We start from the raw sequence: 19,526 nt of genomic DNA on the forward strand, positions 1-19,526 counted from the left end.
CAGTTCTCCAACAACCAAATCCAGCCCTGCACTGGCAACTGTCAAGAGAGAGTCAGCTTGTTTGTAATCTTGGTGTCACATTTAATTCTGACATGAAGTTCCAAACTTATTTTCATTCCATCACCAAGATTACCTTTCTCTACCTTTGTAGTGTTGCCTTTGTCTCAGCTGATTTATTATGGAAACCCTCATCCATACCTTTATTACTTCTAGACTTGGCAATTCCATTGCACTCCTGCCTGGTCTCCAACATTTCACTGTCTGTAAACCTGGGGTCATCCTCTGCTCCTTGTATCTTTTTCTCACATCAGGTCCTGTTCCATGTCACCCCTTTGGTCACTACATTGGCTTGTATTCACGCTACATCTTAAATTTAAAATCCTCATCCTTATTTTTATATCCCTCCATATCCTGGCCTCTCCGTCGTCAGTCCCACAATGTTTTGAGCAGTCCTAGTTTCCAACACTGTTCCACTGCTGGCTATATGTTCACTGGCCTCGACCCCCCCCCTCCCCCAAACCAAGTTCTGGAATCCCCCCACACCTCTCCAACTTGCTTTCCAACATATAGGAGCTGGGACGTTATGTTGCGGCTCTACAGGACATTGGTTCGGCTGCTTTTGGAATAATGTGTTCAGTTCTGGTCTCCCTGCTAAAGGAAAAATGGTGTGAAACATGAAAGGGTTCAGAAAAGATTTCCAAGGATATTGCCAGGCTGGTGGATTTGAGCTGGTGGGGGATGGGGGGAAGCTAAATAGGCTGGGGCTATGTTCCGTGGAGTGTTAGAGGCTGGGGGTTGGGGGGGGGGGTGATTTTACAGAAGTTTATAAAATCATGAGGGGCATGGATAGGATAAATAGGCATGGTCTTTTCCCTGAGTTGGAAGAGTCCAAAACTAGAGGGCATAGTTTTAAGACATGAGGGGCCACATTTTCATGCAGAGGGAGGTGTGTAAAAGGAATGAGCTGCCGGAGGAAGTCATGGAGGCTGGTGCAATCACAACATTAAAAGGCAGCAGGGTGGTTTTATGAATCGGAAGGTTTTAGAGGGATATGGACCAAATGCTGACAAATGGGACTAGATTAGTTTAGGATGTCTGCTGGGAATGGATGACTTGGACCGAGAGGTCTGTTTGTGTACTGCAGATCTCTGTGACTCTTGAGACACTTCTTAAGACCAACCTGTTCAACTGAGCTGTTTGCCATCTGACCAGACTCTGATTCAGCGTGGTAATATGTTTTATCAAATCTCAGTCAAAGTGCCAGGGGATATTTCATCCAAGGTGCTTTGTAAATATGTATTATTGTTCAAACAGAAACTATTTGCACTCAGAATCCATGAACACCGCTGTTAATTGGCAGACAGCTCTTCACGGTCTCCGCTTGAATAGATGAATCAGGGGAGAGACAATGTAACTTTGATTCTGGAAGAGTTGACACATTTTAAAAAAAGAACTTGAAATAAAATACCTCCGCAAAAAAAGGAGAGGGGGGGAGCTGCTAAATAGTTCCACCGAACTGAAGGAATGACAAGATGGATAGGGGACAGGGCTGAGGGATGGGGGTGTGGGCAGGTGAGGAGGGAGGGAAGGCAGACAGACAGATTGATTGAGAGGCGGTGCCAGAGCTGGGAGGTTTGGGGAGATTTGCAGTGTGCCTGGCGGAGGAGTGCGGGCGGGTGAGGCGGTCTCGGAAAGTTACTGTAACTTTCCAATGTCGGCGAGGTTGGGATTGGAGTGTTCGAGGCCGGTGGCAGAACTGCAGAATCAACTCTAACTTCAGTGTTTGAGAGTAGGGGGGGAGAGAGAGAAAGTTTGTTCGCCCGCTTGTGTGTGTTTCTCGTCCTCTCTCTCTCTATGAGGAGCGTTGAGAGGAGGTAACCGCCGAGAGATGGGAGCCAGCCGGCTGTGGTGGAATTTGTGGGGCTTGCTGAGGATTGTGGCTGTGTGTGGAGGTGAGTGAAGGGGGTGGGTGGAAAAGTGTGTGAGGGGCGTCCACACCATTGAGGGAGAGGGTGGTAAAATGAAGCGGAGACAGAGAGAGAGAGAGAGAGAGCTGGAAAGCCAGGCCAGCCTCCTTCCTTCAAAAACTTCTGACAAACTTTCGGCTGGGTTTACAAACTTTGCCGAGAAAGGTTTTTTTTTAACTTGAAAAGAAAAACAGAAACCGTTCTTGTCCCCACGTCAGACCGATTGCCCACCGTAGCCTCCCTGAATCAAAATAAAGTTGGACTCTTTCTCCCTGCTGCAACATCGAGGGCGAATAATTTGCAAAGTTCATTAAACTTTCGGGAATCCTTCAGCGCGCCCTGAGCGGGGAGACTGAAGGATTCTTCTGACAAATACTTTTTGCCACTGTGACCATTTCCCTCCATTTGGTAATCAGAGCGCCTCAGGAATTGATTTAAAACGCTTGTTTTCTCTCCTCCCCCCACTTAAAAAAAATTCTCTTCGAGTTCCATGGGCAGATTTTCCTGATCCAAAATGAACTCCTCCAGACCCAATTCTCTCCATCTTTACACAGACCCCCGGGCAGTGAGAAAGTTTCGGTTTAAGATGGGGAGATGCATACCCAGACCAGACTGATGCCTTTCCAAAGCAGACCTGATGTGTGTGTGTGTGTGTGTTTTTAAAAAAGATTCCCCAACTCTCGACCAAAAAGAAACTCTATCCATGAACTTTCTTTCCCCGATCATGTTACTCTTCAACTTTTCTGGAGGTTTCCTTTTCTGGGCCATGAAGAATTTTTTTTAAACAAAAAAAAGGATTCCTTCAAAAAAAACTTTTTGGCAGTGGGGTTTCACATCTGTATTGAGACCGCGTCTGATTTTTTTCTCTCCCTCTACTGTTGACGAATGTGCTTTTTGTTGAAAAATATTTAAGGTTTAAAAATAAAACGTTTTGGTAATAAGTCTTGATGTCAGGAAACGAACCGAAAGATCAGAATGCATAAGTGACAATATGGAAATTTTATTAGTCAAAAGATTGGTGATTCATATTCACAGGAAAGTGCATCGAAACATTTTTTTTCATGGTGTGAGAAGGAACAGGGCAGGAGTGGTACTATCCAACCTGTGAGAAAGCTCATTCATAAGTTGCTATCATGGATGTTGATGTTGTGGCCTTTTCTTTCTAGAAAGGGATGGCGGACACCTTGTATGTGCAGTTGAGATGACCTTATTCTGTGTGCAGTGCTGGAGATCATTGGTTAAGCTTCACCTGTAGATTATGTGTGTGTGTGTGTCTCGCATCGTGGAAGAAACATCTGGCTTTTCAGAGTCTCTGTTTGAAGTTCATGGTTTTACACAGACACACACACACACAAGACCCACATGTTGAAACACTGATTTCATTTTGTTCAAACGTGAGTGCATTCTGGGCTTTTACGCAGTTGAATGGGTTGAGCCACAACGTGAAACACACACAAAAAAAAGTTGTGAAAACTAAAATGAGCGTTTGCGGAAACTCCCCGAGGCTGCCAGTAAATGCTCTATTCTCTGTGAAGTGAGACAGCAGCACTTGTATTTGTGCAGCGTCTTACCGCGTCATTCGAGTGTCTGGGGAACTTGACGTGATGATTTACTTTGAAGACCAATGACTATTGTTATGGAAATAAGCGCCTCGTCCAGTCTGCGTTATCCATGTTCCCAAATGGTATCGAGATGATTGGCCTGAAGCGGGACAGAAGTGCTGTCGTTTCAAGGGAGTTGCAAAAGTCAGTTTCCCTGGGTGAGGGTTGGCATTTATTTGAACGTTGTCCACTGTTGTAGGGTCCAGTGGTCCCAGCTGAAGAACGATTCCAAGTGCAGTCCCTCAGAAACGGACTGTAAACCACAGTCCACGCAGTTTGGGTGGGATCTTTCATTATGTTAAAAACACAACACAAATAGATGCCATTGCTGTCACCGTCCTTATTTTCCAGCCAAGTTAGCAGGAATTTAATTTTCAACTCCTTTCACTTGGAGAGAAAGGATGATCGCACACAGAGCATTAATATTAGTTTGAGTGGAATAAGTCTTTAAATGTGAGCAGGAAGTAGTGTAACATGTGATTCAGTGTTTGTAGTGTAGGTCTGGTATATTGGTTCGTAATATTTGAAATAGCTTTTAAATAAACATTAGCTACCTTTAATATTCAGCCTGAGTAATTTATCTTTTTTTTTATGTTTACATGTTTGTTTTAGTCTGGTTGCTTAATCTATACAGTTTATGAATTTTTTGATGCTAACGTCTTCACAATACAGTCTTAGACAGCAAAAGTGTTTTTTAATAATGTACAATGATAACTAAAGTGTACATCTGTAATTGGAGGTCAGGAAGGTATAACCCTTCTGGTACTCTTCCCCAGCAATGTTCACTTTGCAGCTGTAAGGCTGTGTGAAAATAAGGATCAGGGATGCTTAGCACTACTGTAGTTGCTGTCTGCCTCTGTGATGGTTTGGACATTTTTGTGCTTGGATCATAGTGTGTTTTACATACAGGTTGACAATTGCACTTCACTCAGTATGGTCAAATAAAACCACAGCATCGCATTTGCAGTCATTGACCAGTGTTCAGCAGCACAATCTGGAAGCCAGACAAATATAGGTTGAATGTCAAAAATCATAATTTTTTTTGTGTGTTTCTTTGAAATAAATTGGAAAGGGTAAAGGGCCACAGAGACTTCTCCCACCAGTTTGCACTTAACCCCATGCTTTAATGTGTGTCTTCAGATGGTTCTTGTTTCAGCAAAGCTTGTGTGCCTTCTTGAGTTATGGCTTTCTGTGATACTTCAGCATCTGAAATACTTGTGATGAAGCGAGTTATGGGTGGGACTGGATTAGGAGGTGTCAACGCACTACAGAATAATACAATGTGTTCCCATAAGTGCAACCGTAGCTCCAGCACGACTGAGACCAAAGGGCTGATTCTGTGAAGCGTCCCAACTTACCCTGTCCTTCAGCACACATGGTATCTTTGAAAATCTCTTTCCCTTCCTAGGTTCTGTCACTCAGCTAAGGGGGCTGTGATAATGATGCAGGTTTTGTTCTTGATAGGATCATTTGAATTTTTACGACAATCCAATAATTTACTGATCACTATTGGATTTATACTTTCAGACTTTTTTTTGCAAAAAACTCTTGTTCACAAATTTAGTGAGATTTGAGCACATTGTCTACATTACTAATCTAGAGATCTGCCACTATGAGGCACTTAAAAAGCATCTGGACAGGTACATGAATAGGAAGGGTTTGTAGGAATATGGGCCAAATGCTGGCAAATGGGATTAGATTAACTTCGGACAGCTGGTCAGGATGGATGAGTTGGACCTAAAGGTCTGTTTCCGCAATGTACAACTCTGACTCTGAGAGGAAAAGATGTACAATAACATATCTTTTAAATCATACCCACTCATAGAATAATGTGTGAAGCTATAAGCAAGGAAGAGTTTAAAATGAAAAATCAACCTCTTATTTTACTGATGGTGCTCACTCTTATATATTACTGTAACCTGTGTTCATGTTCGCTGGTGGTGGCCATCTTCTGATCCTTTTAGAAATGTGGCAGTTTTCCACTGATACCTTTTGAATATGTTGAATGTTGGTAAGTTAGTGAACAATGGGAACTGCGAGGGGTAAAGACCCACTCTTGGCCCGACCAGATCCCACACGTCATCTACTTGGGAGTTACTGTGCCTTGAGGAGCATGGATTCTGGCTGATTATTGACCTCTGTCAGTCACGAAAGCTGGGAAACTATTTTCGTCATTTCCTTTGCTGAGCCAGCTGAAACCCAGATGCAAATCTCCAACTTTAACCCATCATGTTGCCCAATACCCAATGGTTCAATTAAATGCTGAGGTTGGGAGAAATCCCCCTTTTTTTTTGAAGGAGTTGAAGCTAGTTATATTTTTTTATTTAAAATGAAACAATTTCAACACCGAAGACTAAATTCAGGTGTGAATTATTATAGTCGTGGAGCTCGGCAGCACATAAAAAGTGTCTTCAGCTCATTGTATCCACACTGGTCAAAAACAACCACCGCACTATTTAAATCCCATTTTCCAGCATGTGGCCCATTGCGATGTGTGTCTTGGCATTGCAAGTGAACATCTAAATCCTTCTAAAATGTTATGAGGGGTTTCTGCCTCTACTACCCATGCAGGCAGTAAGTTCCAGTTTCCCACCACCCTTCATGTCCTCTAAACCTTCTGTCCCTTACCTTAAGTCTATGCCCCCCCCCCCCCCGGTCATTTATCTCTCCATTAAGGGAAAGAAAGTTTCTTTCTGTCTACCCTATCTATGCCTCTCGTAATTTTATCAACCTCAGTCATGTCCCCTTTAAATTTCCTGGGTTCTAAGGAAAACAATTGCAGTCTGTCCAATCTCTCTTTCATAACTGAAACTCTCCATCCCAGCTAACATCCAGGTAAATCTCCTCTGCACCCTCTCCAGTGCAATCACATCCCTCCTCTCCGATGGATTTCGGAACTGCACACAATACTCTTAGCTATACATTTAAGTTTGTTTCTACAGATGCTTGTTGAGAATTAGTTCAACAAGGAGCATCTGGTGGGAATGAGAGATTTGGTGTGGAGTGCACTGGCTCCCAGTAACCAAAGCAGGAGAAAAGCATAGGAGGCATTTACACAGGGACACTGGATTTGCTGGACAAAATGGGTGACGAAATGGCTCAGTGATTAGCATTGCTGCCTCATAGCACCAGGGGCCCAGTTTCTTTTCCACCCTTGGGTGACTGTCTGTGTGGAGTTTGCATGTTTTCCCTCTGTCTGCCAGTCAGAGGGTTTCCTCTGACAGTCCAAAGATGTGCAGATAGGTGGATTGGCCATGGAAAATCAGAGGTTAAGGGGATGGAATGGGATGCTCTTTGGAGGGTCAGTTTAGGCTAGATGGGCTGAATGACCTCTTTCTGCACTGTAGGGATCCTGTGATTGTAAACTATCAAGGTCCTTCTATTCCACCTTCGAAATCTTGGTGGTTGCTTGACTCAGTGAGAATAGAATTCTTGAATACCATGATAGTCTTCGCATCAGTCTTCACTGTGGAAGATTCCAGTAGTCCACCAGAACTTCAACGGAATCAGGGGACAGGAGTGAGTGTAGTGGCTGTCACTAAAGAAGATGATGCTGAGGAAACTGAACAGCCTGAAGGTGGATAAATCATCCTTACCATATGAACTATACCCCACTGTCCTGAAGGAGATAGCTATGGAGGCATTGGGAGTGATCTTCCAGGGACCACTGGAGTCAGCGATCCTTGAGGCCTGGAAACTGACTAAGTAACACCCCTAGGAGGGAGGAGAAGGTGGAAATTATAGGCCAGCTTGCCAGATCTCAGTCATTGGCAAGATTTAAGGATGAGATTGTAGAGTACTTGGAAGTGCATGGTAAAATAGGGCTAAGCCAGTACGGCTTTGTCAAGGTATGGTCATGCCACACAAATCTGTTGGAATTGTTTGAGGAGATAACAAACAGGTTAGCCAGCAGATGTGATCTGTTTGGATTTCCAGAAGGCCTTTGACAAGGGGCTGCAGAAGAGGCTGTGAAATAAGATAAGTGCCCAAGGTGTTTGGAGAAGGTATTGGCATTGATAGAGGATTTGCTGACTGGTAGAAGGTAGGGAATGGGGATAAAAGGGTCTTCTTCAGGATAGCAACAGATGATTAGTGGAGTTCTGCAGTGGCTAGTTTTGGGACCTCAACTATCCATGTTATACATTAGCAACCTGAACAAAGGATCTGAGGGCCTTTTGCTAGGTTTGTAGATGAGACAAAGGTAGGTAGAGGGATATGTAGTACTGAGGAAGTAGGGAGGCTGCAGAAGAATTTGGACAGGCTAGGAGAGTCGGCAAAGAAATGGAAGATGAATTACAGTACGGGAAAGTGCGAGGCTATGTACTTTGGAATAGATGAATGAGGGGAGAGATAATGTAATGGCTGCGCAGGACATTAGTTAGGCCACTGTAATTCTGGTCTCCTTCCTAGCGGAAGGATGTTGTGAAACTTGAAAGGGTTCAGAAAAGATTTACAAGGATGTTGCCAGGTTGGAGGATTTGAGCTACAGGGAGAGGCTGAACAGGCTGGGTCTGTTTTCCCTGGAGCATTGGAGGCTGAGGGGTGACCTTATAGAGGTTTACAAAATTATGAGGGGAATGGATGGGGTAAATAGACAAAAAGTCTTTTCCCCGGGGTCGGGAAATCCAGAACTAGAGGGCATAGGTCTTAGAGTGAAAGGGGAAAGATATAAAAGAGACCCAAGGGGCAACTTTTTCACGCAGAGGGTGGTACGCGTATGGAATGATCTGCCAGAGGAGATGGTGGAGGCTGGTACAATTGCAACATTTAAGAAGCATCTGGATGGGTATATGAATATGAAGGGTTTGGAGGGATATGGGTCGGGTGCTGGCAGGTGGGACTAGGTTGGGTTGGAATATCTGGCCAGCATGGACAGGTTGGACCGAAGGGTCTGTTTCCATGCTGTGCATCTCTATGAATCTATGACTCTAAATGGGGAACGGCTTCAAAATTTGAAGCACAAAGGGACTTAGGAGTCCTAGTTCAGGATTCTTTTCAGGCTAACGTACAGGTTCAGTTGGCAGCCATGAAGGCAAATGTACTGTTTGCATTAATTTCAAGAGGGATAGAATATAACAGCAGAGATGTGCTGCTGCAGTTGTATAAGGCTCTGGTCAGACTGTATTTGGAATATTGTGAGCAGTTTTGGGCCCCATACCTAAGGAAGGATGTGCGAGTGTTGGAGATGGTCCTGAGGAGGTTCACAAGAAAGATGCTGGGAATGAAGGGTTTGTCACATGAGGAGCGGTTAGTGACTCTGGATCTATACTTGAAGGAGTTTAGAAGGATGAGGAGGGAATTTCACTGAAACTTGGAGAATACTGAGAGGCCTGGATAGAGTGGATGTGGAGAAGATGTTTCCACTGGTAGGAGAGGCTAGGACTCCGGCACAGCCTCCGAGTGAAGGGATGACCCTTTAGAACTGAAATGAGGAGGAATATGTTTCAGCCAGGAGGTGGTGAATCTGTGGAACCCATCGCCACACAAAACTGTGGACGCCAAATCATTGAGTGTATTTAAGACAGAATGATACCTCCTTGATTTGTAAAGGGATCAATGGATTTGGGGTGAAGGCAGTATAATGAGTTTGAAAAACCTATCAGTCATGATTGAATGGCAGAGAAGACTCAATGGGCCTAACTTTACTCGTATATAATTTGTCTTATGGTCTGATCTTTATCAATTAACATACACCAGCACCAGAAATGAGGTCAGGAAAAACCCAGCATTGAGAACCAGGGATAACGTCACCATCTTTACCACATGACATGCCTTAGAAGTATTTGTGTAATTCATCCAAAGTGTTATCTTGTGGAAGAGTTGTATTTAATGTGCATTAGAATTAATTGTTAGAAACTTACCCTGCTGTTTCGCAAAGGAAATGTTATTGGTGCGTTTGAAGCATGACCACCATTAGATACAGACACATGTGGAACATCATCCTTTAACTGAAATTTACTGCTTCATATTGGTGGAAGGAACTTGTTCAGTGGTTGAGACAGTGTCTGTAAGAGTCCTATATTTGTGCTTGAAGAAATAATTTGCTCATTAAAAGCTTGGCAGGATGGTTGATATCAGTGCTATCTCCCATTACTGTTGCTTCCCACCCTCTCAAAAGGGACGCTTTTTATTTGTCAAAGGAATATTAAATAGAGAAATGAATATAAGGATAAATAGCCCTCCCACAAATCCAACCCAAACTCTGAATCAGGTATGTGGATGACACTTTTCTTATCATTAAGGCAACAGCGATCGAGAACACACACCAGATTATCAACACCTTACTCACAGGGATCAGATTTATGAGAGAGGAGGAAACCAACAATCGACTCCCATTCCTAGATGTGATGATAGAAAGGACACACAGGTGAATGCATCGCAAAAGTATATTGGAAAGCCGCACATGCCAACCAGGTCCTGAACCCAAATACACAAGAGAAGCTGCATTAGGACCCTGTTCAAAAAGGCTTCAACACCCTTGTAGCACTCTTGATGAAAGGAAGAACACCTCTTCAGAGTATTTGCCAAGAACAGATCTGCCTGCAACTTCATCCACAGGTGCCTAACAGACAAACAATGCGGTGAGAACATGCCACGACCTAACTCACTAGCAACGCTACTTTACATTTAAAAAAAATCTCGGAACTGACAGCCAGACTTTTGCAACCACTGGGATTCATGACAGCCCATAAATCAACAGCCACACTCTGACAATGACTCACCAGGACAAAAGACCCTATATCCAGCATGTGCAGCACAAATATAATTTAAAGGCTTCAATGCAAAGACTGCGAGCAAGACTATACAGGACAAACAGGCAGACATGAGCAATCCTCATCCACGAACACCAACTAGCCACATTAAACAGCATGATCAGCTGTCCCTATGTCTTCCTCTCTTCCCCCCCCACCCCCACCCACACACAAACACATTCGACTGTGACAACACAATGATCAGAGGAAAGCCAGAGCATTTACAGAAGCATGGCACTCGTCCACTGACTCCATCAACAAGCACATAGACCGAGACCCAATATATCAGCCACTACAACAAGCAACCAGAAGCCGCAGGAATGAAACCAAGTAAATTCCAGAAGAGACTGTACAGCAGCACTTCACAGGAGACTCCAAAGCACTGAAGATGTCACCTAGACGGGGACGAAATGTCTGCAAATCACCTTCCCAGCTCGGTGAACAGAGCCACAATAGAGTCATAGAGATGTACAGGACAGAAACAAATCCTTCGGTCCAACTTGTCCATGCCTGACCAGATATCCCAACCCAGTCCAGTCCCGATCTAGGGGCAGTACGGTGACTCAGTGGTTAGCACTGCTGCCTCACAGCGCCAGTGACCCGGGTTTGATTCCCACCTTGGGAGACTCTGCAAACTCCACATAGTCTCCCCGTGTCTGCGTGGGTATCCTCCGGGTGCTCTGATTTCCTCCCACAATCCAAAGATGTGCAAGTTAGGTGAATTGGCCGTGCTATATTGCCCATAGTCTTAGGTGCATTAGTCAGAGGTAAATGTAGGGGCGGGGATTGGGCGAGTTACTGTTCGGAGGGTCAGTGTGGACTTGTTGGGCCGAAAGGCCTGTTTCCATACTGTAGGGAATCTAATTACTAATTACACCTGCCAACACCTGGCCCACATCCCTCCAAACCCTTCCTATTCATATACCCATCCAGATGTCTTTTAAATGTTGCAATTGTACCAGCCTTCACTACTACTTCTGGCAGATCATTCCATACACATACACACTCTGCATGCAAACGTTGCCTCTTAGGTCTCTTTTATACCTTTCCCCTCTCACCCTAAACCTATGCCCTCTAGTTCTGGACTCCTCCACCCCAGGGAAAAGACTTTGCCTATTTACCCTATCCATGCCCCTCATGATTTTGTAAACCTCTATAAGCTCACCCCTCAGCCTCCGATGCTCCAGGGAAAACAGCCTATTCAGCCTCTCCCTATATTTCAAATCCTCCAACCCTGGCCATACCCTTGTATATCTTTTCTGAACCTTTTCAGGTTTCACAATATCTTTCCGATAGGAAGGAGACAAGAATTGCATCCAATATTCCAACAGTGGCCTAACCAATGTGCTGTATAGCCACAACATGACCTCCCAACTCCTGTACTCAATATTCTGACCAATAAAGGAAAGCATACCAAACGCCGCCTTCACTATCCCATTTACCAGCGACTCCATTTTCAAGGAGCTATGAATCTGTATTCCAAGGTCTCATTGTTCAGCAACACTCCCTAGGACCTTACCGTTAAGTGTATAAGTCCTGGTAAGATTTGCTTTCCCAAAATGCAGCACCTCACACTTATCTAAATTAAACTCCATCTGCCAGTTCTCAGCCCATTGGCCCATCTGATCAAGATCCCATTGTAATCTGAGGTAACCTCCTTCACTGTCCACTACATCTCCAATTTTGGTGTCATCAGCAGACATATTAACTATACCTCTTATGCTCATATCCACTCATTTATATAAATGATAAAAAGTAATGGACCCAGCACCAATCCTTGTGGCACTCCAGTGGTCACAGGTCTCCAGTCTGAAAAACAATCCTCCATCACCACCCTCTGTCTTCTACCTTTGAACCAGTTCTGTATCCAAATGGCTAGTTTTCCCTGTATTCCATGAGATCTAACCTTGCTCACCAGTCTCCCATGGGAACCTTGTCAAACGCCTTACTGAAGTCCATATAGATCACATCTACTGCTTTGCCCTCATCAATCCTTTTTGTTACTTCTTCAAAAAGCTCAATCAAGTTTGTGAGACATGATTTCCCCCACACACAACCATGTCGACTATCCCTAATCAGTCCTTGCCTTTCCAAATACATATATATCCTGTCCCTCAGGATTCCCTCCAACAACTTGCCCACCGAGGTCAAGCTCACTGGTCTATAGTTCCTTGGCTTGTCTGTACCACCCTTCTTAAACAGTGGCACCACATTAGCTAACGTCCAGTCTTCCGGCACCTCACCTGTGACTATCAATGATACAAATATCTCAGCAAGAAGCCCAGCAATCACTTCTCCAGCTTTCCACAGAGTTCTCGGTACACCTGATCAGGTCCTGGGGATTTATCCATCTTTACCTGTTTCAGGACATCCAGTACTTCCTCCTCTGTAATATGGGCATTTTGCAAGATGTCACCATCTATTACCCTACAGTCTATATCTTCCATATTCCAGTCTTCCAGCACCTCACCTGTGATTATGGACGATGCAAATATCTCAGCAAGGGGCCCAGCAATCTGTTCTCTGGCTTCCCACAGAGTTCTAGGATACACCTGATCAGATCCTAGGGATTTATCCACATTTATGCATTTCAAGACATCCAGCACTTCCTTCTCTGCAATATGGACATTTTTCAAGATGTCACCATCTATTTCCCTATATTTCACATCTTTCATATACTTTTCCTTTTTTCCTGAGTGATCCAGTGACGAGCAGTGCCCTTCACATCCAAGGGACACTCCTCTTTGTTTTTTCTTTCTTTTTTTCTTTTGTTTTTTCTTTTTTTTTTCTTTTGTTCTTTCTTTTTGTGTGTAACGCTCCTGTTTATAATTATTTCCCCCACACTACCGCCTAACTGCGGTAGTGCTTATTATTTTTATCCCCAGCACCCATGGTGTGTGTGTGCAGGTGTGAGACACAATGAGAGACAAGGTGTACAAATCTTTATTCAATTTCCACCACCAGGAAAACTAGGAAAACACCCGAGTGGCCAGTGACAAGCAGTGCCCTTCACATCAAAAAGGGCAATGCTGTGTGATCAAACAGTGAAGGGGAGGGCAGGGACTAAATCAAAATAGAGTTGGAGGGGAAAATGATGCACTCCACTCCCTGCGGCTTCATGTACTTTTCCACCGTAAATACTGATGCAAACTATTCGTTGAGTATCTGCCCCATCTCCTGCAGTTCCACACAAAGACCGCTTTGCTGATCTTTGAGGGGCCCTATTCTCTCCCTAGTTACCCCTTTGTCCTTAATGTATTTGTAAAAAACCCTTTGGATTCTCCTTAACTCTATTTGCCAAAGCTATCTCATCCCTGGAGTGTCGGAGGCTGAGGGGTGACCTTAGGGAGGTTTACAAAATTATGAGGGGCATGGATAGGGTAAATAGGAAAAGTCTTTTCCCTGGGGTGGGGGAGTCCAGAACTGGAGGGCATAGGTTTAGGGTGAGAGGGGAAAGAGACCTAAGGGGCAACCTTTTCACACTGAGGGTGGTACAGGTATGGAATGAGCTGCCAGAGGAAGTGGTGGAGGCTGGTACAATTGCAACATTTAAAAGGCATTTGGATGGGTATATGAATAGGAAGGGTTTGGAGGGATATGGGCCGGGTGCTGGCAGGTGGGACTAGATTGGGTTGGGATATCTGGTCGGCATGGACGGGTTGGATCGAAGGGTCTGTTTCCGTGCTGTACATCTCTATGACTCCATGTCCCCTTTTGCCCTCCTGATTTCCTTCTTAAGTATACTCCTACTGCCTTTTTATATTCTTAAGGATTCACTCGATCTATCCTGTCTGTACCTGACATAAGATTCCTTCTGTTTCTTAACCAAACCCTCAATTTATTTTGTCATCCAGCATTCCCTATGCCTCCCAGCCTTTCCTTTCATCCTAACAGGAATATACTGTCTCTGGACTCTCCTTACCTTATTTCTGAAGGCTTCCCATTTTTCAGCTGTCCCTTTATCTGTGAACATCTGCACCCAATCAACTTTTGCCTAATACCTTGCCAACCACGACAAGGATTAACAAACTTCCCGAAGTTTGTTTTTTGTCTTGATGAACAGGTTTTTCATTTTTTGGAGTGGTATTCTAAGCACGGGGACTACAGTCCTTGCTTTCTTTCTGGCCTGTATTTCTCTCAGTAAGTTACACTTTTTTTTTGTCAAAAGTATCTTTGGAAAGCCCCAAGCTAAAGTAAGGAAATTTGTAACCGCATCTGTACTTTGTAAGCTGGCAGCATTGGAATTGGAAAGTATTTATTGCCAGTCTGTGAAAACGTCAGGAAAACATTACTGTTTCAGGAAATAATGGGCTTAATGCATGTTTATTTTTTGGACAGTCTATATCTTCAAATCTTGCTGCTAGATGTTGTGTGGGCAGGTAGAATGCCACAGCAAGGAGCAGGAATTCAGGCAAGTACCAGTGGGATGAGTGAGGGGAAAGAGGTTGGTGAAAAATAAAGTAGGACTTCGCCAAGAATAAGTTTTTGTTTGAATACCAACCCCAAAAGCACAGCATGACTCTTAACCACTAAAACTGTTTGAGTCATGTGCAAATGACTCAGCTGGTAGATTAAAGCTATGGTATGGTATGGAGCTACTCATACAATTAAGTTTTGATCCAATCTCAATTCTGTGTCCCAGCTGAAATTAATTCCCTGAATAATGATGAGTATGCTGTCAAATTCAGTGCTCTTGGGTTAGGGAGGTGCAGCATTCCCTTTTTATAGTCCATGAGCTTTGAAGCAATGTACCTTTATTTAGTGAGGTTTGTTTCCTCCTATTGTGAAATGACTATGCAGAGGCTGGTATCCTGTCACCAAGTCACCCTTTATTTACACTGGTTCAGACCAGCCAGCTGAGAGCCAGTTCCTAGATTGAGGAGCCCTTCTGAATCTCCTGGTTATACCTGTCGGCTGGGGTCCCCTGATTGGGGTTGTTAACCTGGGTCAGTCAAGTATCTCAGAGTCAATGAGGTCCACTATGTCCTTGTCCCAGTCACTACACTTTGCTTTTCTGACCTGAGTTACCAATTTGCAGGTTATGTTGGGAAGTGTAGGAATGGTTGGGACCTATCAGGGAAGAGAGGAAAAGTTCACAAGGTGACCGGCTATCGAGTTCACAAAGACACAAGTTTACAGTGGGATTCTAATCATGGTCATGTTTGAAAAGAATGCCAGGAAGTAACTATAATTTACCTGAGCAAAAAATGGGTATTTAATGTGGATTGTGAAGTTGCTCCATTGACTTAATGAGTTAATGCTCCAGCTGGGCTATATCATTCACTAAGGCTCGATCCCTGGTTTTAGTTTATTCATTTAGCATCAGTCACGGCAATTTCTAAAACTTCCTGTGGCTAGGAAGGGTTTCCACATCTAATTACTTTCTACTGACCCACGCTGGGATGGATTCAAAGATGTTTAGGTGAGCATAGAATCAGTATTCATAGCGATTTTTCTGAGGTCGAATCAATCATGACTGAAACCTGGTTCTGAATAATGACTCCTTTAGTGAGTTAGCTGTGGTAGACCAACACTTGTGGGAATGAAACCTACAACAGACATTTAGAGACTCAAGAAAAATGGTAAAGCAAGAAATCTTGAGTACACTTTTTGAGAAAAAATGTTTCAATCCTAATTTTGCACATGGACTAAAGATTTCCAGATGTACTTTCCATACCACTTGCCCTAAGGTGTTCAAGATCACAACTAAAATTCTCAGCTCAAGTTTGAACATTGAGTTGGTACTGACGAATCTGTGCCCCTCTACGGGTCTTTGAACGTCTTGGAGTGTTGTCTACAGGTATGTGAACTTGATTGGGATACAGTGACACCAAGTGGCAGGTTTGCTCCAACATCATCCTTAAAAGAGCTACTATTGTATCAGTTATGTGCAGTTCCCCTGCCCACTCAGTAACCAACAAAGCATATTGATACGGTCGTAAGGATGAAAAATGTGTTGCTGGAAAAGTGCAGCAGGTCAGGCAGCATCAAAGGAGCAGGAGAATCGACATTTCGGGCATAAGCTTTTCTTCAGGAAAATTTTCCTGAAGAAGGGCTTATGCCCGAAACGTCGATTCTCCTGCTCCTTGGATGCTGCCTGACCTGCTGCACTTTTCCAGCATCACATTTTTCAGCTCTGATCTCCAGCATCTGCAGACCTCACTTTCTCTTAGTGGCCAACAGGATGACAAGATTTGAGGTTCAGTGCCTGGCTTAAGGCATTGGCTAACTTTAGGGAGGGATAGTGCACTGGACGTGACTGATTTATTGTGATTACACACCAGATGTATCTGAGCAGACTCACTATGAAGCCAGATTCTATCACTATTGGTCTTTCTGAACACAACTGTGGTGCCTCCAGAGAAGTAATGTTGGGAGAGGAAGGAGAAATGCATATTCATAGGCCTTGCTGGTTTGAGTGCTTCCTATTCTGGCACAGAATGCATGAAGATAATTCACTAATGGTTTTGTGATTTCATTTGAAACTAAGGTATTGAAAGAGATATGGTAGTGTAGGTAAGAGATTTGTGATTAGGAAAGAAAAGAATAGTGGTGTTGGATGATTTTACACATCACGAATGGTGTCAGAGAAGTCAGTGCCGGGGCCATTGTTTTTCGGATAAGTGTGTCCAATTTACAGTGCCACGATTGAAGCTTGCCAGCCAGAATACAGGACATGGGTTGTAAAAGATGATTGACTTGAGAATGTTGGACAGGTAGATATCATACACAAAGTCTACATGAGTGAAATTGTGACTCTAATGCATTTTAGAATGAATTTAAAAAAAAATACATTCATAAGATGTGGGAGTTGCTGGCCGGCCAGCATTTATTGCCTGTACTTAGTTGCCCTGAGAAGGTGGTGGTGAGCTGCCTTCTTGGACCGCTGAAGTCTACCTGCTGTGGGTTCACCCACAACGCCATTAGGGAGGGGATTCCAGGATTCTGACCCAGTAGAATAAAAAAATTCATACAACAAAACCTAGAGCAGGAGCAGAGAATCCAAAGAAATGTGGAGTGCAAAATTATACGAAACCTATACAGGTAAGTATTTGAACACGGTTAGGCTATTGTGTTCAATTTTGGGAGCTATGCTTAATTACATACATCAAGGCCATGGAGATGGTGCAAAAGAGGTTTGCTGAAAAGTTTCCAGTGGAGTGAAAAAAAACTCCTGTCTTTGGTAGAATGTGGATGGTTAGAAGTTCTGACAAATGTGCTCAAAATTCTGAGGGATTTTGATGAGGTTAATTGGGAAATATCATTTCCACTGGCCAATGAAACAGAAACTGAAGGAAATAAATTTAAACTCGCCAAAAGAGTGAGAAGAGAGTTTAAGCCTCTTTAAAAATTTTAAAGAGGAAGTTGATAAATTTTTGTGGAAGATATTATGTAAATTTACAGAACAGAAGCAGGCAATTTGACCTAACTAGTCTTTGGTGTTTATGTTTCAGAGAAACCTCTTTCACCCCATATTTATCGCTCCATTTATCAGCATCACCTTTATTTCATTCTTTCTTGTGTTTATAGCTTCCTCTTAAATGCATTTCTCAGTTTTTTAAAAAAATCTCAAGTAGTCCTTGTGGTCGTGAGTTTCACATTCTCAGTACTTTCTGCGAGCATAATGCTGGTCGTTGTGTTTTCTATTGGATTCGCAAAGGAAGACAGTTAGTAAAGTTAAAATGTTAATGAGGAAGTATCAAGTCAATTGTTGGATAGTTGCTAATGAACATTTGATGGCTTCCAGTGCTGTACAATGTATTACAATTGCTTTGAGACCTGTGGAAAGTGGTTCCTATCAATCCCTAGGATTAAAGTATCACAAGCCCACTCTTATTTAGGTCGCTATGCATGCTTCTTAGATTGACCTCCAAAGCAACTACAGGTCATAATTGACTTGAAGGAGCAGCACATGTATATTGTTTAGTACTTTTTAAAAAATCCACCTGTTTGGACATTTTATGATGCACTTTCATGATGGGGGGCACTTGAACCTGGACCTTCTAGAGACTCATCACTTTACTATAATTCGGCTGGATCACATACAGCAATAGTGGAACCTGATGTAGGGTGCATTGACAGTTGGCTGGTTTCTTTACTGCAGGAATTGACTGACTAAAGTCATCTACTCAAATGATGCAATGCACTTGCATCATGCCAAAAATGCCTGAATGATTGATAAGCATGTATGTGAAAATACAAGCACCAGTAACCGTCTAAACACTGGGCTTCTGTACTTTGGAGGAGCTTTACTTTCTGATTGGTGACATGTCTGTTTCTGAAATATCCGTCGTACTTTCTGTGAGTACATTTAAGTTTGAGTATTTGCTTGCTAGATGCTAACAATTTTATTCTGCAAAGTATATGTCAGAAATGAGTGATCAGTAACAAAAGTGAGAGATGGTACAGATTCATACAACTGGAAAGTACAATGTAGAGCATGGAATTCTGGTACAAGTGTACACTTTTTATGAACAGGTTATTTAGTTTGATACGGAAAAGGTTGTTTTCCCCACGGAGCTATTATTTTCAAAAAAAATGTTAATTTTTGGAAATTAATAGTTTCTGGAAGCAACCTCTTTCCCTTCATGAAATGTTTTATTGAGTTCTTTTTGTCCATTTGAGGTTTACTACTTATGTAGCAACTTCTAACACATAAGTTGTTGCAGATCATCCAAGGACATGGATTGGCAACTTGTTTTTCCTCGAGTCATTGACCTAGCTGTTGGGTGCTATAGTTTCGAGGTAAAGGATGGAATTTAGAGACAGGCTTTTTATCAAAAAGACTAATTGTGTTTGGATGATGCCATTGTGCTGATACATCAACAGACTTGAGTAGTACGTCTTCAAAGCTGTCTACATATTGGGATGCTTCTCATTCCATGTGTTACAATTGAATGTCTTGCTGCCTGTAATGACTCTGTCGGGTATTTGTCTGTGGAATCTCTGTCATGAAGACAGCAGTCATTGGAATGCGTTATCTATTGGCTTCTTTGTGAAGGTTGTTATAGTGCCGAGCCCTATGTATCCGTCAAAATAACAAACAAGTAAGTAGTTTGTGCACTCGTGTCACCATCTGATGGTATCTAATAAATTTTAAATGTATTGTTTTTATTCTCAATGAATATCTGTACCCTTAATATTGAATAAATTCAGGTTAAATTTATGAATTCTGTGGATTCCTTGTATGTTTTTTTTAAATGGGA

General features: G+C 43.0%; 1 protein-coding gene across 1 annotated transcript in view; it reads left to right on the forward strand.

Moving 5' to 3' along the window:
* The first annotated feature begins 1,674 nt into the window (after positions 1–1,674).
* LOC132818941 (neurogenic locus notch homolog protein 2-like) overlaps positions 1,675–19,526 on the forward strand; it is a 158,129-nt gene continuing 140,277 nt past the window's right edge. The window contains exon 1 of the mRNA XM_060830086.1: positions 1,675–1,952. Within this exon, the coding sequence (XP_060686069.1) occupies positions 1,889–1,952 (64 nt within the window). The 5' untranslated portion in view covers positions 1,675–1,888. The remainder of the gene's footprint in view (positions 1,953–19,526) is intronic.

The sequence above is a fragment of the Hemiscyllium ocellatum genome, chromosome 9 (assembly GCF_020745735.1).
Source record: "Hemiscyllium ocellatum isolate sHemOce1 chromosome 9, sHemOce1.pat.X.cur, whole genome shotgun sequence".
NCBI classification, from domain to species: Eukaryota; Metazoa; Chordata; class Chondrichthyes; order Orectolobiformes; family Hemiscylliidae; genus Hemiscyllium; species Hemiscyllium ocellatum.